This window comes from Dendroctonus ponderosae, unplaced genomic scaffold (assembly GCF_020466585.1).
Source record: "Dendroctonus ponderosae isolate FM_Combo_2020 unplaced genomic scaffold, Dpon_F_20191213v2 Dpon_F_20191213_3, whole genome shotgun sequence".
NCBI classification, from domain to species: domain Eukaryota; kingdom Metazoa; phylum Arthropoda; class Insecta; order Coleoptera; family Curculionidae; genus Dendroctonus; species Dendroctonus ponderosae.
The window spans coordinates 10450019-10475987 of NW_026018508.1; the positions used below are offsets into that span (position 1 = coordinate 10450019).

Below are 25969 nucleotides of genomic sequence, written 5' to 3' on the forward strand. Positions count from 1 at the left end.
TGAATCATCCAGAGCCTCCTCCTTTGGAGGCATCAATAGGAAAAATCGATTTTTGAGTTGAACACCTCTAGGGTCTTGAGCAGGAAAAACTACCACACTTTTTACAACATTAAACATGATTTATTAACTTAAACAGTACCATGTTCCATTTGACACATTTTTGTAAATTGCTTGCAACCACATGTTTTACGGTTCATTGATTGCTTTCATCAATCTTCATTTTTACCATAACAATATCTAAAAACCGGCAAAGAACTTCTATTAATGTTTTCAAGTTGCCGAACATGGTTGTTTCAAAGAAGGCTTTCGTTAGTGGCGTTCTAGAAAATCAACGATCAAGTTAACGACTACAGTTTACATCCAAAAGGAAAACGTAAAGTCATCAGATCAAACGGTACAACCTTTATCGACCTGTAACTTTCAGCGTGAAGATCTAGTTGTTACTTTTTCCACGTTCACCTGGCTGTTAACTGTGCCGTTGACGGAATAAAATGACTAATTAATCACGTTATCGTCCGTTATCTTTACATTCCATTAGTTAATTGTTATTGATAAAAACCAGCGACTGTTTTCTGAGATATTCTAAGGTAACTAATCAGCGCAGAAAAAAACTGGCGGAAGATGAAGGAAGTTTGCTATTTGACTTCTTCGCGCACGTTCCACTTGTGCATAATTTGCCCGATTATGGCGACAAACAGACTGAAAATGTAGACATGATATATTTGACCTGAAAATGCCGGTGAAATCAACATTTTTAAAATCGTTGAAAGCAAGTCATCGAAAGGTGAAAAATTAACATTCAATAACATCGCAACAAAGTGCTATTTGTCTTATGCAGCATTCTTGCTGTTACCTCTACCATCTGTTCATGGTACCGCGTCTGAAGACAAGAAAGTATCTAACACATTATGACCTATACAAGGCTGATGTTGTATAACGTAATTATGTGTCAAACTATCGCATAGGATATTAGATAACTGGAAACTAAAATGATTTAAATTACATTTTATTATTTATGTATTTATTTATTTATTTATTCAGTGCGTTCTCTGTGGGCTGAGAGAAATTAAATTTGAATTATGCAACTGTGCTTCCAGCAACCAACTACATAAATTGTCACATTGAATTGCATTTATACTTTCTAATTAAATGCCATTTGGGCTTTATTATCAGCGAGTTTTCATTTATTTTCCTCATTGGCGTCGGGCAAAAAATCGACATGTAAACCACATCGGCATAGCAAGTCATCGACTCGATTTATTGTCTAGTAGATTCAATAACTAATAAATTAATTATGGTTAATAGCTCTTGCGATAAGTAAATAAGGTCGTTCAAGAGATAGTAGCAAAGTAAACAATCAACAAGAATTGCATACAGTAAATTACCTGGAATTAAACCAGATTTCCTGCTAAACTCATTTAAATGCGAAAGCGACAGGTGTAACAATCATGAAATAAACGTTGATTATCATGCAAAAAGTGACTATTCTATAATAAATCCTTAATTATTCAACGTATTTTTTCTTCGGGGCTTTGTAATCAAGTGCAAACAGTAGCTGTTTAAAAATGCATAAATAAGTGAGTTGATTATCAGTTTAACAGTTTAAAAGATCCTTTCCAAGTTCTTCAAGATGTTGGCAAAGCTTCATATAAAACCTATTCATTACAAACTAGGTGTAACACAAAAAATCAATGAAACCCGAAAGGACACTTTCAAACTGATAATGTCAAACGAGGGATTGTCCTGTAATCCACAATATTTATTGGCATTATTATTATTATTAATATGAACAAACCGTTTCAACAAAGATCAAAGCGACTGCAAGAGGTGATCGTACAACCTTATGAAGTACGCCTATGCATAATGTCATGGTTCCGTTGCAAAATAATTCTTTGTTTAATAAAGTAGTACGATCGAGGATTCATGAAATTGTGCTGCAACACTCCTCCGAACTGTTGACTGAGGCATTGTTCGGAATTAGCCATATGTAAATAAATCTTTTTCCTCGGAAATGGGAGAGTATTCAACTGCAGTGCTGTCGAAAGTGTTGTTTCAATTAGGAATGTATTAATTGTGGAAAAAAATTGTGAAAACTCCCCACCTGAAGCCACTTTATTGACTTTTTCGTCGTCCTTGATAATTATCGCATAGGTAATTATTTACCAATTTGAGGAAGCTTGTTTGCCATGACGATAACGTTCAGATTAATGCGTCGCTTTTATTACACGGAAAACTTAATTGCTAGAGCCGTTTCGCTAATGGATTGTTAATTAGATCAATTTTTGAAAGCTTAATTGCCGTTAGAGGTGTTGGCTGGAACAGAATCAAATTAGAGCGCTCGGCCTGGATTAGACCTGCCAAAACGCAATCATTTCAAAATGCTACACGTTTTTTCGTGGTTCAAATGGTTGAATAATTCCAACAAATAATTAAATCTACAAAACATCCGTTGTTTTGTTTGCCACAATCACCAAAAAAGAAACTGTAAACTTTCCCGATTATTTGGTAGTTGGGGTATGTTGAACTCGTGGTGGTAAAAATATCGATACGGACAAACAACCGATACTAATCTAGTACTCAATAACGCGAATGGTGCTGGACCAAATGCAGCAAAATCTGCTCTTAAATCCCGATTTGGTTTTACCACGATCTGGGAGTTACTTTGCTTAGGCGTCTCGCAAATCTTCAAATCTTGAATTCAGTTGTGGCTCCTGGTAAAAATGTTTCGCGGTTCTACAAATTTTGGAAATCAAACTTTTCTGCTTTTTATCACTTATGTCTCTCCTTCGTTCTTTTATGATTGCAAACTTTGAAATCAGATAGGAATATTATAACAAATTCGAAATCAGTTTAATTTGATTAAAAATGAAATACTTATAAAAAATTAAAAATTTCTCATTCAAATTTTCTCTTTCAGGCAGAAACATGTTTTCAATAGATGGCATAGAAAAAACGATCATCGGAGGATTTCTGAAAAACCCTGGTGATTCGTCTCAGAGTAGAGAAATTACAACTAGATTATTACTGTTTTTAAGTTGAACTCGCGCGCGTTGAACAAATTCGATACCGACAAACAACCAATAATACTCAATCACTCAATAACGCCGATGGCGCTGGACTAAATGCAGCGAAACCTCCACTTAAATCACGGCTCTATTTTAGCCGGATAAGGGAGGAGAGGAGTGTTGCGCGGGTGTTTGAAAGAGCGCATAGAGCACAATCGTGTGGGGCAGATTAAATAAAAATTTAATGGGAGCGTGCGTTAATAAATGATTCTACTGGTCGACTTTACTTGCGTGCTCCGCAACTGCCAAGTTTTTAGTATAATATTGATTTTTTGATAATAAAAATACTTTAACTAAATTGCGTTGTTTTTTGCGGCAGCGCTATAAAACAGAAAATACCAATTAAAGTTTTGGGCAAAAAAACTGCGAAAAAATCTCCAGAAAAAAATTGTTAAGTGCCTTACTTGCTTTATATTAAATCGATTACAACAACTTATTGAAAAAGTTGGAAAATAATTTCAGTAACATTATAAAATGTTTATCATTTTTCAAAAACCGATCTAACATATTTTTAAGGACGAAGAAAAGCACGGTACATTGTCTTTAAAAGCCCTTAACGACAAGTGTAAAAAAACTCAATGGAAATTTTGTCGATTCACTATCTCACAATAGAAAAGATTTTGACAAACCAAAATTTAACGAATTTTAAAGTTTACATAAGACAAAACACATCTATGCATTCAAATAACCTAAATCTGCAGGTTTGTTTGGATTTAATATTAATTTACATTAAACAGAGTAGATGAATTTAACCAGTTAAAAACAATATGAATTAAAAACCACATCATCAGGATGACTTTTAAATGTTAGGCTGTCGCTGCTATAAAACTGAGGCGTAGTTCCCAATTTATTGACGGTCGAAAAAAAGTTAATTTATCCGGAGATGAGCATAATCCCATTTGAAAACGCAATAAATTGTGTTTGTTCTGGATTATCCCTAGATATTTCTAGCAAAAAAACACGTATTTTGAACACGGGCACATTCTTCAAAGGCGTAAAGGTTATAATTAAAATACCAATATCAAAAACAGGTTGTTCGACTAGTCATAGAAATGTCGCAGATGGTAATAATATGGTGTTGGACACAATTAACAAGACCCATTAACTAATATTCGTTTAACCTTGTCCGGCTGTTTACGGCCACAAATTACATTCCCTGATACTTTATAGGTAAGATTTTGTGGAAATTTCACATACAATTTGCTATTGGCTTTGGCATAAATACTATTAATATTAATTAATAACAATAACCTGGAGCAGAATAAAATGACAAGAGTAAGGAGCATTTTGCAAAATTTGACAGAAAATGTCGATGGAATTGTAACTTTTTTAACTTTTAGATTTAGAGTCAAAGAAATAGTATTTACCGATTAAACAAAAATTTCCGAATGTTATTGCATCCTAATTTTTCCTAAAATGTTGTTACTAAAATTGAACTAAAAAAGTTAAATTTTACTCTTCTTTTATTTTAAGTATATTTTTATTATTAAGGTTTTCATTTCCCAATAAAAAATTTCAAAAACAAAATATTTAGAGTGAATACATTTTGAAACTTTTATTTTTTCAAAATTTACTAACACGCTTTCTTATGAGATGCGTTCTGAAGACGATAGAAGATTCGCTATAGAAACCTATTTTTTGAAATTAATTTTATTAACTAATTGCGAAGTTAAAGTTATCAAATTTAAAATAAATGGACAAAGAAAACTCAAATTTCTCTGAAATCACAAGAAAAGGCTTCCAATGTTCTTCTTAAGAACGCAGCGTATTTTGCAGTATTACAACTTTCAACGAAAAAACTTCTCTAAATCACGTAAAGCACATAATTGCTACAGTTAGATCGTTCCTGCTAGTGCAAGTGATCTATATTCTAAACGCAATCTAAACATTTGTTGCTACGACATTTTTGCATCTTTAGAAAGGAGCATGATAAATAAAACCTAAATTCACTACATTTTAAGATATTGCCTTTTTACGACAAAACCACAAGTGGAGATTGCCGTGATTAGAACGAAATTTTAGCTTTCAATTGAAACCATATTGACTTTTGGCTGATAGGCAAACTATTTAGCAATTGATAAATGCAATTTACTTTTAAACGAGCCATTAGAGCCAATTTCAGGCCAAACTATTGATAAAGTTGACGCAACACAACCTGAATTTGGTAACCTACAGCTCATCGTTTATTAAAAGAAAGTGATTGGAAAATTGTTGCACACTTAAAGCGAACAATTGCTTGCACCCACAATGAAAACTCTTATATCCTCTTGTCCAGTTATTTCTATATATTTCTATTTCTATAACTATAAAATTTCATTATGAAACCCAATTTTAATATCTACGCTGTAAACGATCATTACGAAACCGAATTCCAACAAATTTGAAATCAATGAAAGCTTATGCGATTAAATGGTAATTTGCAATGGTTTTTATCGAATATTTTCGGTTTTCAACAGTTTGGGATAGTTGAAGGTGACAAACCCACATATTTGGTCTGCTTAATAGGAACCCAGTTCCTTTATCCCTGGGCAATAAAATGCACAAATTTTAGCGCTGTTAACAGGCCTTTGAGCAAGCAATTAAACAATGTTTTTGTCGAAGTTGAATCATTTCAAAGTTTAAAGCGATTAAACAATTTCTAAAGTTAGTCACTCCAGTCCTTATTCGGCTAAGTGAACCACCTTTGATTTATGGGAAGATTGGGAATGTCCGTATTGACAACAGTCTATATTTGGCGAAATTAGTCATCAGCAAGAAAAACGAATTGGGAAGCCTCTAACAATAGTTCTGTCTAGATATTCAGAAGGAATATAATCGAAACAGTGGCGTGCTACAAAAACGAATAAATCAACCAATAGAATTTAAAAAAAATAAAATCACTTCGACATAACACCGTAAAATAATCAACCGAATAACTAAATAATTGACCTACAAAACAACTTAATTATTTTGTGGACATTGCTAATTATTCAGATCGAAGTTATTGCGTTATACCTTGGAAACAAGCAACCATGTAGTACCTAAATTGCCATTTTTATGGGGAACAGTTTGCAGCAGATCATGAGAAGAAACTTTTTAATATTGGGTAAAGGCAGGTTAATAAAAACGATATTGATCATAAAATCCTGTTTGGCGGCAACATTTGCCTAGAAAGCGGCCGTTAAAATGGTGAGAAAACGCGATTTACGAAATACTCCAAAACCAGCTTTGTCAATCACATTCGCATAAGAAAGAACAAGAGCCAAATTTCCTCAACAGTAACCAGACATAGCTTTTACCTTTCTGCCATGGAAATGACTAAATTGCCTTGAAGTTACGGTTAACATGCATTTAAATAATATTACTCTTTATATGAACACTCCTACAGAACCGAATTCCTTTCTACTTCAGTAAGACATTCAACAAATGGCACTGATTTGATCCAACACAAACTTATCAGGTAAGTTAACCGATGCGCAACCGGGTACTGATACCTTTAGGTAAGTCACCCTGGTGGTACCGGAAACCGAAATCTATCCGGAAACGAACCGCGTTACCGGAAACGAAGGAAATACAGCGGCTACTCGACGCAAAAACAAAACAACTACCACACGGAACCCACGGTTAACTAACTACCATTGGAGACTTTCGAGTAAAAGCATTATGTGTTGCGCGAACATGCCACGGTGGTACCCGTTCAGAGGTGTGTACTTGCGTCCGCGTACCGAAGCGGTACCACATGAGATTTGAATAGTAATTTTTCGACAACATATTTCCATTGTCTCAATTTATATGTATTTAAAACGGTACTATCGGGCCACACTGTTAAGATTCCCTAAACGTTCACAGGTACTGCTTGGTTTACATACAAACACTGAACCTGAAGAAATTTTTCATAATTTTTTATACCTACTACAAATGTTTCCATCTTCTATAGTACCCAAAGCGATATCTATTAGTAAATTATTTTTTTACTGCTGCTCTAAAGAAATATAAATGTCTTTTACTAGTTGCAACAATCCAAAAATCAATAAAATATCCCCAAAATCAGCCAATGCATCCCCCATATCGACAACTCTCTGCTTCAATTCTAACCATTGAGCTAGTGAAACTGCCATTGCAAAAATCCACTCTTTGAAATAACAACTTTCCACTGGAGCGCGCGGTTACTGAGGGAGAAGTGAATAGAGAAGAGTGTGTGAGGAAAAAAGATGAGGCCAATGTGGGGTAAACAGTACCAAAAACTGCTGGATATTCATTTAGCTAAAAACCTTGTAAAACTGTGAGTGGTTGTTAAGGTGGGTTTCTCTGTCTTCTGTGTATTCAAAATATTCAACATTTTGAGAATAAAGCATACATTATGCATTCATTTGGGAGCAATTTATAATTTGAAAAAACGCTTAACGAGATATTTTTTTTCAAATAGTTGACAAAAAATGTTTTCATTTCAAAAATTTTCAAAAATGAATTTCAAAGTGAAGATTATAAAAACGCGGCTTATTATTATAAAAAATAATATGGCGAACTAAAAAATATAAAGAAAAATAATAAAAAAACCGATAAAACATCAATTAAGTGACATAGACGATACTGATCAAACAAGATAGTGAATTTCCCCATGAATTATTAAATCAAACAGATTTGGGAATAAAAAGACAATCGACCAAATAAAACCCGTTTTTTTTGTAAAATCCCTGGAATAAAGTATTTTAGGTTGTTGATAAACCTTAGGATGTTTTGAATTCAGTATCTGTATGACAAAATCCAGAGGGGCGGTTTTCGTGCTAGTTTCAAATCAAACCGAGCAATAAAAAAACTAAAAAAAAAAAAAAAAAATGAGGATCAAAATGAAGCAATCACAATTCAGCCAAACGAACAAAAAACATGCCAGTTGCCCATTATCATTATTCCTCATTTATTTAAATTTGGTTAAATGGATTCAGACGTCCATTTTATGCACTTAATTTACAATTAACTCTATTTCAGTTAACCATTCCAGTGAACGACAAAAATATCGATTTTCACACCTAAACTCGAATTTATTTTCTCCCATATTAATATTAGGTGTGGTCAGTTATGAACACATGCAGTAAAAATGCCAAGCTTCCTGCTCATTAGCGGCCCTGTAAACGATACTCTGCTCTATAAATAATTTTCAATCAATCCAGTTTCAGTTTTCAATTAATACGAAATTTCCTGCACATGCTCGTCCAAGATTAACTGGTTAACAATTCAATGATATGAAAACGATTCAAGTACAAATATAGAAATATATCCTCTTTATTGATGCCCCAATTTTTCGAAATGTTCGTCAACAGATGGCAATTCGTTGGTGTTTATGTTCCAGTACCCCATCTGTTTCTCGCACACGAGGATTCGTTTAAAAATACATTTGTTTGCTTTGATTTTATTGACAAATCTGCGTGAGTGATTTGTTTAAAATTTCTCCTCAAAATGAGAGAAGTGCGCCCTAATATGACCTACTAAAAAGCGATTTTACTGTTTGAAACTAATGGGTTTGATATGGCGCAATTCATTAAACAATGCATGTGTTTTCATTGTTGCTAATTATTTGTTTTCCAATATATGCACGTACCATGAAATTTTTTATTGCCAATGATTCATCACAAATCAGCTAGTTAAGGCTTCCAGCTCAAAGCTCGATTCCACATTGTTTCGTCTAGCAAGATTGCGCAATTGGCTTTAATTGAATGAAATCAAATTACGCTTTGGCGTAATTAGCGCCGATGGAACAGAAAAATTGAAATGGCGTCGCGGAAACGGAAGACGCTCATTTGAACCAGTTAAAAAAAATCATTACGGACCTGGCCCAGTACCAAACACCGCCTTATGCAAATGCAAACGCATAAAATTCGAGATTGATGTGAAAAAAAACCTGCTGGAATTCTATGACGATAAACATGTTTTAATCCTCGTTTGTGGGCTAATTGAGTTGTTTTCCGGTAAACGAAATTTATCTTGTAAATTATGGATTAATTCGCCGCATTTTGGACTTTACTGCTTTGTGAAATTCAAATGCAACATTTTCGTTGGCTTTATCAGTAAACTATTTAGAATTAAAGGATTGTATGAAAAAAAAGAAGTTTTTAAAGTGCGCATTATGCGACTGGGGATATAAATCGTCACTGGAAAATTAATAATTAACAAATAAAAAATAATTTATATACCTAAGTACAGTATAATAAACAATATTTACCGCCTCGTTTCTTATGTATGTTCATTTTTACCCAGCTTTCTGGGCATTACTTGAATGAAAGAAGATTAAATTTACTTGAAAAACATCTGGTTGCATGTAGGTGGCCTATTATTTATCAATCAGTTAGATCTATATTTAAAATGATTCATCAAGTTGATTATCCCACTGTGGATTTGACCTTATATTTAGAGTTTTCTATTAATCATTCACTTTTACAGTTTTTTTCTTGCGTTGTCTGTATCGGAATTTTTCGTTTTTCCAATTAAACCAACAGAGCAGAAGTTTGAATTGTTTAGTTAGTTATATAATTTTCTAGGTCTTAATTCTTGACAAAAATGTGAACCTTTCAGGTACTAAATTAGTCATGAATTTTTTAATTTTTTGGCTCTAAATGACCAAAGTTCTGCGAATCATCAGGAAAATCACAAGAAATTGAAGAATGCAACAAAGTAAATTAAAAATATGCTAGAATCTTCAGATCCGAAGTAATCGACATATTTGGTATATTTTAAGCTGTTTTCATCTTTAACCGACTAGTTTCCTTATTATAGACTCAAACACTTTACATATGCATATCAGAAACCTTCTTAGGTCGAAAATAATCCATTCAGCTCAAAAATCAGGCATGTGAAATTTTTGTTTTTTACCAAAAATTTCATAAGGGTCGATTTTTTCACAAAATATCAAATGTCTCAAAATGCCTCGAATTCGACACCATTTTCCTCACAATTAATCGAGGTCTGGAAAGAAGTAATTTAAAAATACGCGAGAATCATCAGATTCGAAATAATCGAGATTTTTGTCCTATTTTAAGCTGTTTTTGAGCAGCTTCGATCTTTGACCGGCGATATCGTCCTTTTATAGACTCTAACACTTAATATATGCATATTGAGGAGCTTCTTAGGACAAAAACAATCTATTGAGCTCAAAAAACACGCATGTGAAATTTTGATTTTTTTTACCCATAAGGGGTAAATTTTATAAAAGGTCGATTATTAAATGTCTCAAAATGCCTCGAATTCAACACCATTTTCTTCACAATAAATCGAGGAATGCAACGAAATAATTTAGAAATTTGCCAGAAGCCTCAGATTCGAAATAATCGACATTTTTGTCGTATTTTAAGCTGTTTTTGTGCAGCTTCGATCTTTGACCGGCGATATCTTCCTTATTATAGACTCGCACACTTAATATATGCATATTGAGGAGCTTCTTAGGCCAAAACAATCTATTGAGCTCAAAAAACACGCAGGTGAAATTTTGATTTTTGACCAAAAATTTCATAAGGCCGAAACACAACGAAGTAACTGAAAAATACATTAGAACCTTCAAATATAAAAAACTCGACATATTGCATTGCGACATTTTTGCATATTTTAAGGGTTTTTTGAGCGGTTACAATTTTTAATCGAGGCTATATTCTGTATTATAGACTCAAACCCTAGCATTGGGTCAGAGGCAATCCATTGAACTCAGAAAAAACACTGAACTCTACATTCAATTCAACAAGCAAATAAATTAGAATTTTGGAAAAAATATTCTACAATGAATGAAAGAAAACTCATCATATTCATCAAAATTTCGACGGGTTTTATGTTCAATATGTATAAAAAGACAATGATTCTCATACAGTTACCAACTAATACTTATGTGCGGTTGCATTCGCAAGGCCGTTCCGGTTTTGAATGTTTTCATTAACAATTGCCATTCATGTACGTTAAGGGAGTGGCGTGACATGTAACAATAGGCGACATAAATTAAGTTCTCCCAAATTTCTAATAGCTATCTTTATTGTTACCGTTACCCAACCAAGTAAACAATGTCAAGGAAAGGTTGAACTTTCCGAAAAACAAAAGTGCCGCATCATGTAGGTTCACACCAAAAAAAAAAGTTCAATCAGTCCGTGGCTTATGAGGCCGGTTTGAAAAAGGCAGTTTACGGCAAAAATCCATAAATTCGTCGATATTCAATCAGATTTAATAGAAACAAACTAAACCATCAAAAATCGCGTTACGCCATATTTTCGATTGCTCGGTACTCTCGGTGCCACTGAAAAAGTCACCATGGTTGAATCAGTCACGTATTTCATCGATCTCGCGGTTTGAAAACGAAACAAAAAACAAATTAGCTGGCGAAAGTTGGTTATAAACAAGTAACTAGTCCCTATTATAGAACAATCCATAGAAAATAAAATGTACTCGGGCCGGGGAGTAATGGGTTTGTTTTATTTTTGTTTGGAATGTTGATCAACCAATCCGAAGCCCGACTTGATATCAGTTGTAATCGCTTTTATACTGGTATTCTATGGATACCATCTTATTATGGCCACATAGCGAAAGCTACAACTAAGAACGAAGCAGTTTAGTTAGAATCGTCTCAATTAGAGCTCAACAAAACATTGATTTAGTTAGAAAATTCAACTATTTGGGTTTTATGATTAGGAAATACATATCTAAAAATTAAATAAAAAAAAATTATCCATGTCCTCAAAAATTCGAGTATACAAAGTGGCCGTCTGACAACGGCACAGACCCGATTTTTAACACCTTTAAAAAAGATTATTTATGGAATAACCTTGCGGCCTGTAAACTTTATTTTCAAGAGGTCACACTTAAACAGGGGGGTGCGAACTCTCCTGCTTTGACTATCTTATTAATTTTTAAGTTGAGTATTCCGTCGCTTTTAATGATGCGAGCAGAGGAAAACATTTACAAATCGTGAGCTGGTTTGAATGTGGATCTGCCCTTAATACCGCGTTTGCTCAAAATATCAAACTGCACGAACTTAAAGTTTCATAGAAATTGAGCAAAAGGCCAATCCGAGAGGAAACATTTAATGCAGCATGAAAAAATCCCATGCTCGGAACTGTTTATATTTGGTCGAGAAAGCTGTTTTGAATACGACGATCACCGAAACGAGTTTGAACGCGAAAATTCGGTTTGAAAATATTTCAGTATAAACTAATTTATACAACATAAAAAACAATAAAAAAACACTCAAATCGAACAGCATTCTAAAGCGATGAGACATTCAAGGGCCAACTTGCTCCATGGGCAAGCAAACGATTATATCATACTTTTAGTTCTGTAGCTCGGTGTCTTTGTGATAAACACTTCAATATCGCATTAGTTTTTTTTCGAAAAGTTAAATATTTCGTTCAGTTTATTACGACCAACGGACGAAATAGGTCGTAGGCCCTTTATGTCTTTCTCCTGGTATGGTCCTTATTTGGTGCGACAAAAGCATGTGCGGTAGATCATCCTTCCTGCATAGTTAATTGCAGGATTGAAGTGTTCAATTTGGTGTAGATCTTTATTGTGTGTTCAAGTGTAGTGAGTTTTTCGAATAATTGGCAAAAAATCGAGAATGGGGCGACAGCTTGCAGAAAGCTGGTAAGGAACACCTTGACTTGAACTGAGTTTAGTTTTTCCAGAAGCAACTGAATTTGTATGCTATTCCTTATTTCTCTTTCTTCCTTTTGCTGATTTCACATAATTATACTTTGGACTAAATTTCTGTAAGTATATTAAAGAATATTTTACTTCTTTCCAGGTGGCACGATGCAGTTTCCGGTAAGTCTGTATTATCTTGCATTAGTCTTGGTTAAAGTTGCGCCTGGTTGCCATGTAGCCTTATATATGCTTGTATTTTATGAAATTGTTGCATGTAATATTTATTCAACGAGGAACGACGAGAGAGTTTCTCTGTTGGGTTTTTTTTTTAATTTCTAATTTCTAGTTCTGTAAAATTCATTAAAAAGTCACATACCATACGTTTTTCTACAGTATATTGTATCTTTGATGTAATCTTACAATATAAATGTAAAATTAGTGTCGTTCGGCTGTGAAAGTGTGTAGTGAACTACATTGGTTATTATTGCGTAAGCTAATTTGTGTCATTTATTGGTAATTTCCTTCCGTGAACCGCACCTAAATTAAACTGTTCTTGTATTCACAATCGGGATGATTTGATTTTTCAAATGATAAATTTCATTCACTCAGTTTTCCAACTGAAAAAGTCAGGTTTTCCAGAGTAGGTTTTTCAATAAACTAGTTCAATTTAAATGTAAAATAAGGGTGTTCTGTTGTGAACTCTTCTGGAATTATCTTTGAAGTAAATATATGATTTATAGGCGTTTTTCCGCTGTAAATTAAACTTTTGATTGTTTTCAAACGTAAAATTCGACCAGAATCCAGACCAAAGCGCCTAAAGGTAGGTGAACCTTTATGAACCCCCTCATTGATTGCTTAAATCGGCAACATTTCGAAAACGTGCTGGTTTATCGATAACAAACAATGATACCTTTTTACGTTAAAAACGTCGAAAAAAAAGCAATCAAATCAAATCAGTCTAGCAAATGCGTTCTACTTTAAAATGAAGTTCAAATTCGAATTTCCCACTATTTAAGCGTATATTTTGCGAAATGAAGCAGTGTAAAGTACTTACGTATAGCAAAGTATACTAATCGCGCAATATTTTACTTATTAGACATTTTTGCGTAGGTATTAGGGACCTCGCATATATAACTTTTAAAATAATTCCAGTTATTTCTTTGATTATCAACTACGCGATCACTCGATTAAAAAAGAATTAGATTATTCCCATCTCTAAAGCGCTTTTACACGATGTTTTAAATTGAAATAAACCCATCAAGTGTGTTGTTTAAACACTCTTAGGCGATAAATTGTATTGTAGGTTTCCTATTTCCCAGACGATTTATTTGGGTATTATCAGGCTAGTCTATTAGTTGCTCAAAAGTTACAATAAGAATGTCAGGACCCAATAAGGCCAGATACGCTTTGGACACCCAAAAAAATTATCAACTATTGATTAAAGTCAATAAGATTTTAAACAAATACAGATGTTTGTTGATTGACCTAATGGCGTTTGCATTGTTATAAGTTCTAAGCATTTCGTAGGGTATAAGGCAATGAAACCAATAAGTATTTGCTGATTAAAATCAGATGAGTGGTACTTCAAAATAAAAAAATCTAGCAAACTACTCTGAGGTTTTGGAAATGAATTTCCCAAGTTAAATGATTTCCCAAGCAAATGGTACGTTCAGAGAAAAAAATACGAAAAATTGGTTTTATGGGATAACCCAGAACCAATTCGTCTCTCTGTCCCCCAGGTGGTTACTGATAATCAAAACAGTAAGCATATGTTCGCTGCCTAAATCTGCTTACCTATGGGGGCTAGAGGGGATTGGGTGCAAAAGAGGCAAGTGCAACTTGGATAAACGGTCTTACCTCATTGAAGGCCATATCTGTGAAGGTAGTTCGATGGCCTTTATAGAGTTCACCTGTGTAAGGAGATGACAACAAACCTCTTGCTTGCAGTTTCCAGGAATGTCTGGGTTGAAAAGTTCCGCTATCTCAGCACATTTGGCACCTTATTGATCGTAAACTCGGTTTCGATAACACTACAAGTAGGTTTCAGTGTTCCCTCGACTCAAAACATTGCAATTTCAAAAAAATCAGTTTAAAAAAATTGTTCTTAATCCAGGTGGATGAAGCTGGAAACAAGGTCGTAGAGAGCGCGCCGAGGTTCAGAGGGTGTTTACTTGCAAACGCGGCGGATGTTAAACGAATTCAGTTACTCGTAAACAAATTAGAACGAAAAACCTTTCGAAAAATCACAATATTTTTCTCGACATTAGAAACATCATTCAAGTGGCTAACGCCATATTGCTTTCATGTCAAACCTGCTGACGAAGGAATCCGAATACTGTCGGCGAAAAACGATTAATCTGCTCGATAAAGGCGACCATATACGCACATTATTGTATTTGGGGCGATCACAACACAGTGATTAACAAATGTTTATAAAAATATTAAATTTCAGTGACAGATCAGTCAGAGCTTTGGTGTTGGTGTCGTTTAAGGGTAGCCAAATTCCAATATTTTTGTGTTTTCTGACTGATAAAATTAGGAATTGTATTAACGGTTTCGATCCCAAAAAATATTTGTTTTTTTAATTACGAATGTCCAAGTATGGCGTATAATTTGTTACCAATTTCTTTTTAGAAACTTCGTAAACACTATATGTATGTACACATTTAACAGTAGATTACTTTATTGACATCACACTTAATATTATATAATTGGATCAACACTGACGAAAAACTCAAACTTCGATTAATAAAATTGAAGTCCCTAGAATTAATATTCACCTTTTAATTTAAAGTACTCTTCTAAATCCTGCTCAATAACTGATTTACAATATCTACGCGGATGGATACCTTTAAAATATGAAAATTAAATAAGCAAACATTTCACTATTTTTTTCTCCTATAATAGTTTTTATTTTTAGATGTGATCGAAATGTACAAAAATCATTACGCTATTTGTTTGATTCTAAATTATTCGATTACCTATACATCTTGATTTAAATTGCGCTTCATTTACTATTTAACAAATCTAAATATACAGGGTGGTTCAGCAATAATTCGTCATAAGTACGTAGCACCGATTATTTCTAGCAAAAATTTCAAATACACTTTTCTTAGAAAATTCTTTATTATATCTATTAAAAGACCTGAAACGTATTTAACTTTTCTTCTACTAAAAATTTACACAAAATATTTAAGGAATTTTCCAAAGGAGTTATTAATTAATAAATAAATATCTGAAGGAAAATATTGGGAGAAAAAAACATCATCTTTAGTTAATTAATTTATTACATACACTTGATTATAAGCTGATTATAAACCAGTATCACAAAACTCTAAAATATCGTCATGTCGAGACCAAAAACAATAATACAGAGTCAATAACACAAAAAATAACCGCAGGAAAAGTTTCAACCGGGGTTTAAAAACGATCAGAAAATAAAATTGCACATAAGTTAATTTTTCTCTAAATTACAACTTGTGTTGTTTAAATACAAAAAAATGTTTACCCATGTGATTCGGTTCGTCATAGCGAATGCACATGCGAATGCAATATGAGTGGCAAATTAATGCTGTCTTTGGTAACTTTCGGGAAGTTACAAATATGCTTTTCTGTACAAAATTTGTATGCAATTTAACAAGAACAAGAAAGACAAGGCTTAAGAAATTTTAAATTGCAATCATTGGATTTGGATCCGGCGTCTTTTCGTAATTTCTAATCGCTTTTAAAATAAAAATTACACACTTTAGGAACACCAACTAAACTGTGTTTGTTACAACTTGGGAATTATTTTGCGTTAAACGCTGTACAGCTAGACATAAAAGTAGTATTTTGGATCATGTTAACGCTTACTGAGCAAACTGCTATCAGTAGATAATATAATAGGGTAGATATATGTATGTATTAAAATTAAAATAATAACTTCGACTAAAAAAATGAGACCAAGCCAAAACCGTTTTTCTTTACACAAACATTATAAATCAGGAACTTTACTCTGCGCCCAATTCTCAGCCCGCAAAAAAACTAATTTTAATTCCAGACTGTATAATTGACTTGACCGCGTATTAAGCAAATAATTAACCTGAAAAGTCCCGATCGGGAAGTAGAACGGGGGCTACCAAAGTCCAGGAATACAATGCCAAACACAACCAACCAGAAATAGCCTTAATCCACATGGACGCTGCGTTGTAGTTGAATTCTTCAATGTTGGAATTAGGCCTGAAATTTGTTTTTTTCAATTCCGCTCTATTTGCGTTTAGTTGTTCAATACTTACTTGTACCAGTTAGTTAAAGTCATCATAATATACAGAGTGGCCAATGCAAACATCACATGGAAAAAACTCCAATTATACGCAACAGCATCGTCCTCATTGTCCCAAACTTTACTTCGGTCCCCACTTTCACCGCCATCATTACCTGCGATACGAGTATAGCCATCTTCATATTTCAAGTAAATAGTAACGGAAACAAAAAATTAAATGGAGCTTAAGGAAAGAAAATATTATCTAACCAAGGCATTACAGTGAATTTGGTAAAGCAATGATTCTTATAGAAATAAAACGCTCACTGATATTCATATTGTTTGAACGTACCTTCAGTAAGAACCAGATTGTCCGATCCGTATCCTCTGACTATAGAAAAAATAAGCATTAGAAATAAAATATAATTCGTGCAATAGGACGTAGGTCTTAGTCTTAGGAGTTAGTTCCAAAGGGGCACATTTTCCACAGATATTGCCTAACCACATATGCAAAAAGCCAGATTTTAAGTGAGTGAACTGAGGAAAATGTCTAAACATTTTTGGACACGAGATCGTTAATCGACATATGTACCAAATAAAAATAATTAGATAGTGCAATTTTAACATTCATATATTTTTCACAGTATTTTTAGCAGTGGCGTTTGCACCTAAATATTGCATTGCATGTTTCGAAGAAGAAAATGGTGTGCCGCTGTTTTCTCTTGAAATAAACATTATTTTTGGAATTATCCTCATTCATTTCTAAACAAATTTGATCTCTTGATTTTATTTCGTCCAATCAATAGATTTCGCTTAGAAAAATAAAAATTTCCGCACACTTCTTTCCACACACAACTGATCAGAGCTATACCGATTTGGAATTGAAGTTAAACAATTTTTTTAAGCGAAAACCGTGCGTCGGGCCAAATAAAGTTAAGACATCCAATTTGCTCATAAATGACTGAGAATTTTAAAAATGAAGACGCGGTATTGCATATGGACAAAGTAAATAAACGTAAGCATAACATGGTTCAAGCAGCCACACCAAACAATTCAGGTATAACGGGGCAGAAATTAAAAAAACATCGCCGACTATTATCAAATTCACTACATAATGCCATGGCTCTAAATACCTAAAGCAGCGCTAGCAATATTCAGTGCAGCCAAAAAGCGATGTCTTTTTCAAATAAAAAATAATTTACCTGCTCCGTTGTCTTTGGCTAACATGTTTTCGGACATGGTCAGTTTTGAGGACTTGCTAGCAGATCTCAAAGATGAGTACAGGACGCAACACATCCAAATGAAAATGCCAATAATATCGAAATTGTGTTCACTGGATTTGGTTCCGAAAATACCCCACATGCCTGGATTGCATTCCTCTAAAATAATCAAAAAATGGTTACAAACGCAAAAATTGCCAGCTACTGCTTCACTTACTGGGAGAGTTCGATACAGCGGACCAAGTTAGATAAGTCACATACAGAGTAACAATCGAAGATTGTAACAAGCCCGATCTGGGCATTTCTTCTTGGACAGGCGGTAGAATGGAAATTACACTGACAATAACGCAAAGTATCAGATTTATTGAGATGAAAAATTTATTTAAATCGCATGAAGATTGATCGGACTGTAAATTAAAAAAAAACACCGTCTAACTTCCGATAAAACCAAACATTAATAAATATACTCACAGTTGTAAAGAACACATAAAGCAGCACAATCCCAGTAATGCTTAGAAGATAGCAGACAACTGTAACTCCAATCAGAGCATAATAGTTTGATTCAGTTTCATCATAGTTGCCCGCCCAAGATTCGGCTACAGAATGGGCAAAATCAACGATGAGCAAAAGTTGTATCAGGATAAATAACAATCCGCCAATAATCCCAAACCACATCCAAGTGATTCCAAAGCTGCCTTCAGGTATAAAAAAGGCCCCGATTATTCCTCCTATTATCAACAGGAATTTTAGGCCCCAAAATCTGAAATATTCCAAAAAATGTTGCGCAAAATCACTCAATACGCTCACTCAGATGGCTTACCCATTTTGTATTCCCGCTCGACCATCTCTGGACGATTTCACCCCGATCATCATCAAAGCAAACAGGGCGAAGAAACATGTTAATATAAAGCAAATCCTGTACACTGCCAGATATCCTACAGCTTTGTCACAATCAACAGATATAGATAATACATTGCCAGCGACGCTTGAACTGTTTGCGCAAAACGGAACCTGCAAAAATCAGTCCACGATTCATGTTGGTAAACCGAATATTTGCAAGGTGTTGGTAAAATACCTTTTTTAATGCACTCTGTAACCCTGGAGCCAAAGTAATACACGCTACGATAGTTCCTAGCAGCAATAAAAAGGCGTAGGCAATTCGGGAGGACGTTGAGTTCTTGCATGAGGGACATGCTGAACAGCATAGAGAACAGGCTGTACTGCCACAACAGCAGGCAAGCTGCAAATGTAATCAACTTTGAGAAATTTAAAAACGTACATACATTTTATATCAATCTGATCATTTGTCGGCTCAGTGTGCAAAATAAAAGTAATTTCGGTGTTTTCTAGTAACAACTACATTTGCTTATTACAAATTGTCTATATATTAGGGGCAGTAGAAGTGTGACAATTTACTTATACCTGTAGTCTGAAATTTGGCAGTTTAATGTAGTTTTTTTTTAAGAACGAATTCCATGAATTTTTAGAATAGTTAATCAGGCAAATAGATCTTATTTTTAGCATTAGTCAACATAATAAGCATACGAGCATATTCCCTTGTTACCTGTGCAGCAGAGCAAAGGCCCAGAACCGCTCCCATCGTTTAGCACTGGCTTTTCAAATAATACTGCAAATTATGATTTTGTAAATGAATTGTTGAACTCACAGTCTATACTTAGACTACTCAATACTCCCAAAAACTTCAAGATATAAACAAAGCGACTTCAACGTAGCTTTCAGAAAATTTATCAATAAAATTTGTGACGTTAATCATGTGATAGTGACATCCAAAACAAAATAAACTTTTTCATTAGGCAGAGCCGACAAAACCTGATAGATCGGTGTTTGTTTCACTTGCGTGCATGGAAAAGCGGAGACAACCATATTTTAAGTTCGCGTATCATTGAAAATCTGAAAAATACATGAATTGCACTGTTAACCTAACATTTTGTTGTCAATTTGTTTGACAAATATAAAATTTACTTGCAAAAACACAATAAATATATATTAATGGCTGCTTTTCACAAACTTGTGTTAAGTCTGGGATTTCTATCCATGTTTCATGCAGCGTATTCAGCAGCACAGCGTAAGCAATTTCCTTTAATTAAATCTATATTAGTTCTTGTTTCAAAGTTTCTAGAACACTTTGTGTAAACTCCATGTATTCTTTAAGTTTCTGTTAGTGTTAGTCAATGCATCTCGCTGTCGGTGTATTGAACGGTATAACAAATTCTGCTTCTATTGCAGATCGCTCCTATTTAAGACTAAATGAACTAGACTTCACAGGCTTGCCCTCTGATGTGAGTATAAATGAACAATTATAGTCATGAAATGCCCTGGTGATATCTGACCAATTATCTATTCACCTATTAAAATTGTGATATGTTTAGATATGCCCTGAACTATGTTTCACTGATTGCGTACATTTCAGATATTCCTTCAGGCATTACTTAGTCTCCTCATTATAATGTATGGGGTATTGAATGTTGCTGGCAACTTCAAGGAGATTAAAGCTTCAGCAGATTTAGACAGTAAATCTTGGGAGACTTTCCGAAATATTCCGTCTTTTTACACATTTTCCCATCGAGGAAAATCGTTTGCTGCATAAAACAACCTATCTAGGTATTTATTAATTAAATAAATTAAGTCAAAGCTTGAGCAACCTGAAATCCGATTTGTATGTTTCAATAAACACTCATTTTTTAATTAAGTTGTTGGAAATAAAATACCCTAGCCACAATTCACAGATTTATTTCTTAACTGTAATATACACATTTGTACATAGATATTAGAGCTAAAAATAAATATTTTCGTTTACAAAAGACGTGCAAATACTTTTAAGGCAATAGAAAGTAAACTTTTATCAAGTCAAGTGGCAAAGATGCTTGGTTATTAATAAAAAGCTTTCAACTGTTCATAGGTCACAAAGAATATAATATTCCAGGGCCCCATTCTCGTGAGAGTGGGTATGAAGCCTTTGTAAAAGGCCCAAAAGCCTTCGTTTTTAAATGTCTGCACAAAACAGTCGAATGTGCCCGAATAGATTCGATAAGGAACTGCAATTCCAACTTTCTTCAATTTTCTTTGGTTCATTAGACGTGTCTGAAAAAAAAATGATTGGAAACTTACCAACTTTTGTAAATTTTTGTTGGAAACACTTACCCTTACAACGTCAATGGGTGTGGACGCTATTGCACTTCCGAAACTGGCAAACAGACTAGATCTATTAAAAAATCCCAAGAGTGAAATTCACGAAAACTACTTCTATTTTCACTTACAGAAAATGATTTGACGCTCTGTCCCCAAGGAGATTCATAAGATGACTTTTACAGAAGTCGTATACTGGTAATTCAACTGCGGCAATGACTGCAGCTCGTTGAGCAGTCGGGTTCACGCCCTGGAAATATTCATAATAATGTATTGAATCAAAATTTACAGTAAAAATGATATCATTGGAAAATACTCAAAACAAATTGACGATATTGAGTGTAACAGACGGTTTTCGAAATCAATATTTTCAAATCCGCGACGCTAGAAATTTTCTAGCACTGGAAAACGAAAATACGGAGGAAGAATAAAAAGCTTTCATTAGCGCGGTGATCAAGCCTCTTTCTGCATTATGCATAATATGGATGCATTTTCATAATTGCTCCAGTTCAAATAAAAACTTCCAAGCAATCAGTATTGTATGAACCGATAAATATTTATTTGGAAAAACCAATTGTAAACAAAACAATGGATTCAATAGAACGTGCACAAAACAACGAACACAATAGAAAGTGCCGGAAAGAACATTTATTCTCGACTAATCTGGGCAAGTAGTCTCAGATGTTGCATCATATATTCGGCATTAAACATCTTCGAAACCTGGGTAATTATCATATTTATTTAATTTTGATATCTATTTATTGTATGTTATCGTGGAACATAAACGTTTAAAACAGCGCACATGAATGATTATTTTTTTCTTACTTTCAAGATTTTCCACATACAATCGTTTTTAATTGAAATAATAGGGTGTTAATTGATTACCTGCAAGGACTAAACTCTGACTAAACTTATTTAACCATTCATTAGTAATCCTGAAGGACTTCTTGCATAGTTTTTACACAACCTTTTGTTACATTAAACGATACTATTTTTTTAAATAAGCACAATACTTACTCGCCATAATCCTGAGATTCCTTCGTGAGTATAAACTTCTTTGAAGCAGTCAACTAGGCCCACATTGCTTGTAGCGCCTTGGACTTGCATACGCACTTTAAGTACATCTGTTGGATTGGCAATAGCACTGGAAACAGTTCCAGCAAACACAGCACATACTATATTAATCGTAACGCTCTCCTCGCCTTTTTTGTGCTCTAATATAATACTTTTCAGGGAGTAATAAGTACCAAACTTTATTGTTCCATACGTTGCTTGACGTAATACTGCTGGGCCAATACTGAAACGCATGCGAAAACAAAAATGCTTGTTATAATAAGACAAAAATCCTTACATACCGCTTAATTTATGCCCCTTATTTCAACCTGGAAAATATCTACAAAGAAAAACTTCTACATTAAGATAATTGAAGTTTTACCGAAACATCGGTGTTAAAATCTTAGGCGTTGATCTAAGTTTAATGACTACATTATTTTAGTTATTAATTTTGTGGGCAAAAAAATGCTGAACAATTGGATGATTCGGTTTCATTTCAAAAATATTGCCGACAAGTGAAAATGACCGCAATTGCATCATTTTCATATTTTTTGTTTTGTGTTGGGAGAAGTTATTGTGAACTCTAATAAAATAAAGAATAAATATTTTTGCTAAACAAAAGCGCCTCAAAAAAATTACCCGAAGAGTAGGTGACTTCTTAACGAGCAAATTGATATTTTCGTCCCTTTTTTTAGTCCAATCAACATTTTTTGGTTCAAATCAAGTTCAATCATCGCAGATCGCAGATACTGCACATTTCAACGATTGTAATTTTGAAAAAAGTGTCTTACCCCGAATATAAAGATATGAATCCTTCCTGCTTCGCGATTTTCAGGAAGCAATCGACCATTCCATTGTATTTCAACGCGGAATGGTTTTTATCTAACTTTTGCCCTTGGATTTGCAATCGAGTTTTGGTGGTATCAATAGGAAATGTACCTGTAAAAAATGTATTGTTAAACAGAGAATCAAATATAACATTCCTAACATATGACTAAAATAGAAATCAGTTCTTTGATTGAAGAAAGTTTTTTTGATGCGAAACGCACCGTAAAACTGGAAAATAAATACGAATTTTGCAAGTCAATTCATTTTAACCATAATGAAATTAAATTAATATTAAAGCGTTGGAACTTTTTAACAAGGATTGTATGTATTATTGAAATAATGTTTGTAGAAGTGGATGTGAATGGTCTCAGCATGTAATACAATTTTAAGAGTTCAATGCACATTTTTCGAATGAATCCACTTTTAATCTGTTCATTCTTAAAGAAATAAAATTAATCGACTTTTCTTATTAATTTAAGTTTAAGGTCATAAATAGATAGCCACCAGCAGTGCTGTTAATTATTTCTATAAGATATGAGTGACGACCCAAGGGATTTCAAAATAAATTCTTTATCTTGGAATTACCTCACTTATTTGGAATCAATCGTGATAAACAGTTGAAACGTAAGATAATTTGATATAAAATGTATATTGATAAATATGACGCTGATTGTGCGGTTCATGCAATTGTTATTTTAGAAAACATAAGCGATGACAGAAATGTAATATGAAAAAGTTGGAACACGAAAAATCAATTTTTTTTAACCCAACGTAGGAAAAATGTAAGTGCATTTAAATATCCAACCTCGTTGTCGCTTTTATGTTTCATATCATGAAAAAACTCAAGGACACAGTCCGATGGTAAAGTATAATCTAATCTAATTTTACCATTTCAGATGTTGCTTCTGCTCCAATAAATATTATTAGGCCTATTATACTTAAATGACTAAGTAACGTTTACCTTTTTTGGGTTTGATAAATTTTTAACTTAATGATATACCAGGTGTCCTGGTAAGATTGGGCACGGGCAATATCTAGAAAAACATAAATGAACATATCTGAGCTCTTACTTTTATCGGCATTGCCGCATCAGGCCCTCAGTGGCTCGTTCTTGCAGATGTGCTGAAGAGAGTTTGCATAATTCAATATAAAAGCGAACACGTAGTGACCAATTATACTGAGCAAGTAAAACAGTGCTTCATAAGATCAAAAGGAAATGTTTCAAGTAAAAACGATTTAAAACTAGCTAAAGTTAATAAAAAATAACACGCACATCAATACTGATTATTCTTGCTAGTTTGGCTCAGTTCCAAGGATTCTGATCTTAATTGTATCTAATTTACTTGAATCTAAGTATGACCAACAATATATCTTTAAGGCTTATTTAATAACAGGTATTAAACCCATCGGAAAATATTGATTATATTAGTTCCGGGTGCACAGGGAGTGAATAAAAATAATACTGAGCATGATTAGCTACGAATTTAATAAAAAACAACAGCTTTTGGGTCCGTAACGATGCCGAATTATTCTGGTCCTTCTAGCAGTATTAAATTAAATAAATCGATCATTTATAAAAATCATTCAACAAATGCATGTCAAATAAAAATGTACTCGTCGAATATCTTAAAAGATTTTCATCCCAATAATACGTTACTGAAAAATTATCTAAATCTCATTAACACCTTGTAAATGCGGATATCAAACAGGTTGGTGGGTTTGAATTGGCTCAATCTGATTATTCATACACGTGTAGCTATTTTTAATTCCCGGTTACCTTTGAGGTACGGTGCAGGTCATTAATTATTAATATCTTCATTTGCACATATTTGGACATCACGTGAATACTTAATGGTCTATTCGAATAACGTTTTATTTTAATCTATAGAATGTCTAGTGTTTCATCCCATCAAGTACCGCATATTTCATGCAAAGTGTAAGCGAAAAAAGTGCTTTAAAAAAATCAATAGACTTTCTGACGTCTTGTTTACGTTTTCGCAGTGAATATGGGCTATTGATTTGTTTTGTCGCAGCTATTTTCACGAGCAAAAAAATATTATTAGCCAAGAAAAATGAAACGTAACTATATATAAATTGCTTACCAAACTCTGCCACGCAACTTGCAAGACCCCCGTATACGAATGGTCGCCAATCCCTATCTCCCATTCCACTTTTAACCATTGAATAAAGCGGAATTTATAGAATAATGAAATAAAAACACTGAACCCGGGGCTGTTCTGGAAATAGGTTATTAATTTCTGACGGCAGGCTTCCAGAAATGCCAAAACAAAGGACACCACTGCGACTGCGACGACGGACAACGTCTGACTCACGTCTGACTGATAGACATCTAACGGAAAGCGTAACTAACTTTCCGTCAAATATATAAAAAAACCGAAAACGCGAAATGTTGTAATTTTGACCGGCGGTATAGCGGTTTCATACTTAATAATTGCATGAGTTTTGCAAAGGCTAGACAAGGATGGTAGGTTAACCGGAAATTTTCGAGAATTTTCTGCTCCATTCAAGCTACTGAAGAATGAAAGGTTTGAAAGATCGAAAACCTTTTTCATATTTATGTGTTCAAATAGCGGCAAACTATTAAAAACAGCTTCCAACTGCAGTGATTAAAAATTAAAAATTAATAATCAGTTGTGATATTGTCTATCGACATAAGTCGGTATGGCCGTCAAAGCTAGTTTGACAACAAATGTCAGTTTGGGTATTTCGCCTCAAAAGTTTTTGTCTTTAAAAAAGACAGAATTTCCTCACGTCTTTTATTACAGATTGATAAATAGTGCTCCTATTTCGCAATAAGAACGAATTAT

The 25969-nt window shown here is 33.8% G+C and overlaps 4 protein-coding genes across 12 annotated transcripts in view; 1 reads left to right on the top strand and 3 right to left on the bottom strand.

The window, feature by feature from the left end:
- LOC109535748 (serine/threonine-protein kinase 26) overlaps positions 1 to 14965 on the bottom strand; it is a 31258-nt gene extending 16293 nt beyond the window's left edge. For 2 of the 4 annotated variants that reach the window (XM_019901713.2, XM_019901712.2), the window contains exon 1: positions 6410 to 6707. Coding sequence is in view for 1 of the 4 variants with exons in the window: in XM_019901715.2 (XP_019757274.1) it covers positions 14511 to 14525 (15 nt within the window). In the remaining 3 variants the exon portion in view is untranslated. Of the gene's footprint in view, positions 1 to 6409; positions 6708 to 14510 lie in introns of those variants that run through there. The other 2 variants (XM_019901715.2, XM_048664782.1) reach the window with 2 other exon arrangements.
- Positions 14966 to 15922: 957 nt separating this feature from the next.
- LOC109535760 (probable serine incorporator) lies at positions 15923 to 19898 on the bottom strand. 4 transcript variants are annotated; one of them, XM_048664783.1, is made up of 10 exons: positions 19798 to 19898; positions 19678 to 19740; positions 19189 to 19353; positions 18934 to 19124; positions 18585 to 18873; positions 18331 to 18520; positions 18096 to 18272; positions 17246 to 17284; positions 16928 to 17069; positions 15923 to 16871 (listed from the first exon to the last, which is right to left on the bottom strand). In XM_048664783.1, exons 2-10 carry the CDS (start codon positions 19711 to 19713, stop codon positions 16730 to 16732), a joined length of 1371 nt encoding a protein of 456 aa, XP_048520740.1. In that variant the 5' UTR covers positions 19714 to 19740; positions 19798 to 19898; the 3' UTR covers positions 15923 to 16729. The 4 variants fall into 4 exon arrangements, with proteins under 4 accessions (XP_048520740.1, XP_019757297.1, XP_019757298.1 ...); XM_019901738.2 differs by having other exon boundaries at positions 19678 to 19893; XM_019901739.2 differs by lacking the exon at positions 17246 to 17284 and having other exon boundaries at positions 16928 to 17090; positions 19678 to 19894.
- A 122-nt stretch (positions 19899 to 20020) lies between these two features.
- LOC109535762 (ER membrane protein complex subunit 5) lies at positions 20021 to 20819 on the top strand. Its single transcript, XM_019901745.2, has 3 exons — positions 20021 to 20199; positions 20361 to 20413; positions 20545 to 20819. Exons 1-3 carry the CDS (start codon positions 20124 to 20126, stop codon positions 20719 to 20721), a joined length of 306 nt encoding a protein of 101 aa, XP_019757304.1. The 5' UTR covers positions 20021 to 20123; the 3' UTR covers positions 20722 to 20819.
- A 29-nt stretch (positions 20820 to 20848) lies between these two features.
- LOC109535761 (mitochondrial uncoupling protein Bmcp) overlaps positions 20849 to 25969 on the bottom strand; it is a 7320-nt gene continuing 2199 nt past the window's right edge. Inside the window, exons 1-7 of one of the 3 annotated variants that reach the window (XM_019901743.2) lie at positions 25244 to 25495; positions 24212 to 24263; positions 23105 to 23252; positions 22278 to 22557; positions 21392 to 21510; positions 21276 to 21336; positions 20849 to 21215 (exon numbers count right to left, since the gene is read on the bottom strand). In XM_019901743.2, coding sequence (XP_019757302.1) covers positions 21006 to 21215; positions 21276 to 21336; positions 21392 to 21510; positions 22278 to 22557; positions 23105 to 23163 — 729 coding nt within the window. In that variant the 5' untranslated portion in view covers positions 23164 to 23252; positions 24212 to 24263; positions 25244 to 25495 and the 3' untranslated portion in view covers positions 20849 to 21005. Of the gene's footprint in view, positions 21216 to 21275; positions 21337 to 21391; positions 21511 to 22277; positions 22558 to 23104; positions 23253 to 24211; positions 24264 to 25243; positions 25499 to 25969 lie in introns of those variants that run through there. The other 2 variants (XM_019901742.2, XM_048664784.1) reach the window with 2 other exon arrangements.

Coding starts and splice junctions, on each gene's coding strand:
- LOC109535760 (XM_048664783.1), bottom strand. CDS start 19,713: ATGGGAGCGGTTCTGGGCCTTTGCTCTGCTGCACAG. Junction 19,354..19,677: donor GCCTTTGCTCTGCTGCACAG/GTAACAAGGGAA, acceptor TTACATTTGCAG/CTTGCCTGCTGTTGTGGCAG. Junction 16,872..16,927: donor ACTTTAACTAACTGGTACAA/GTAAGTATTGAA, acceptor AACAAATTTCAG/GCCTAATTCCAACATTGAAG.
- LOC109535762 (XM_019901745.2), top strand. CDS start 20,124: ATGGCTGCTTTTCACAAACTTGTGTTAAGTCTGGGATTTCTATCCATG. Junction 20,200..20,360: donor AGCGTATTCAGCAGCACAGC/GTAAGCAATTTC, acceptor CTTCTATTGCAG/ATCGCTCCTATTTAAGACTA. Junction 20,414..20,544: donor TCACAGGCTTGCCCTCTGAT/GTGAGTATAAAT, acceptor CGTACATTTCAG/ATATTCCTTCAGGCATTACT.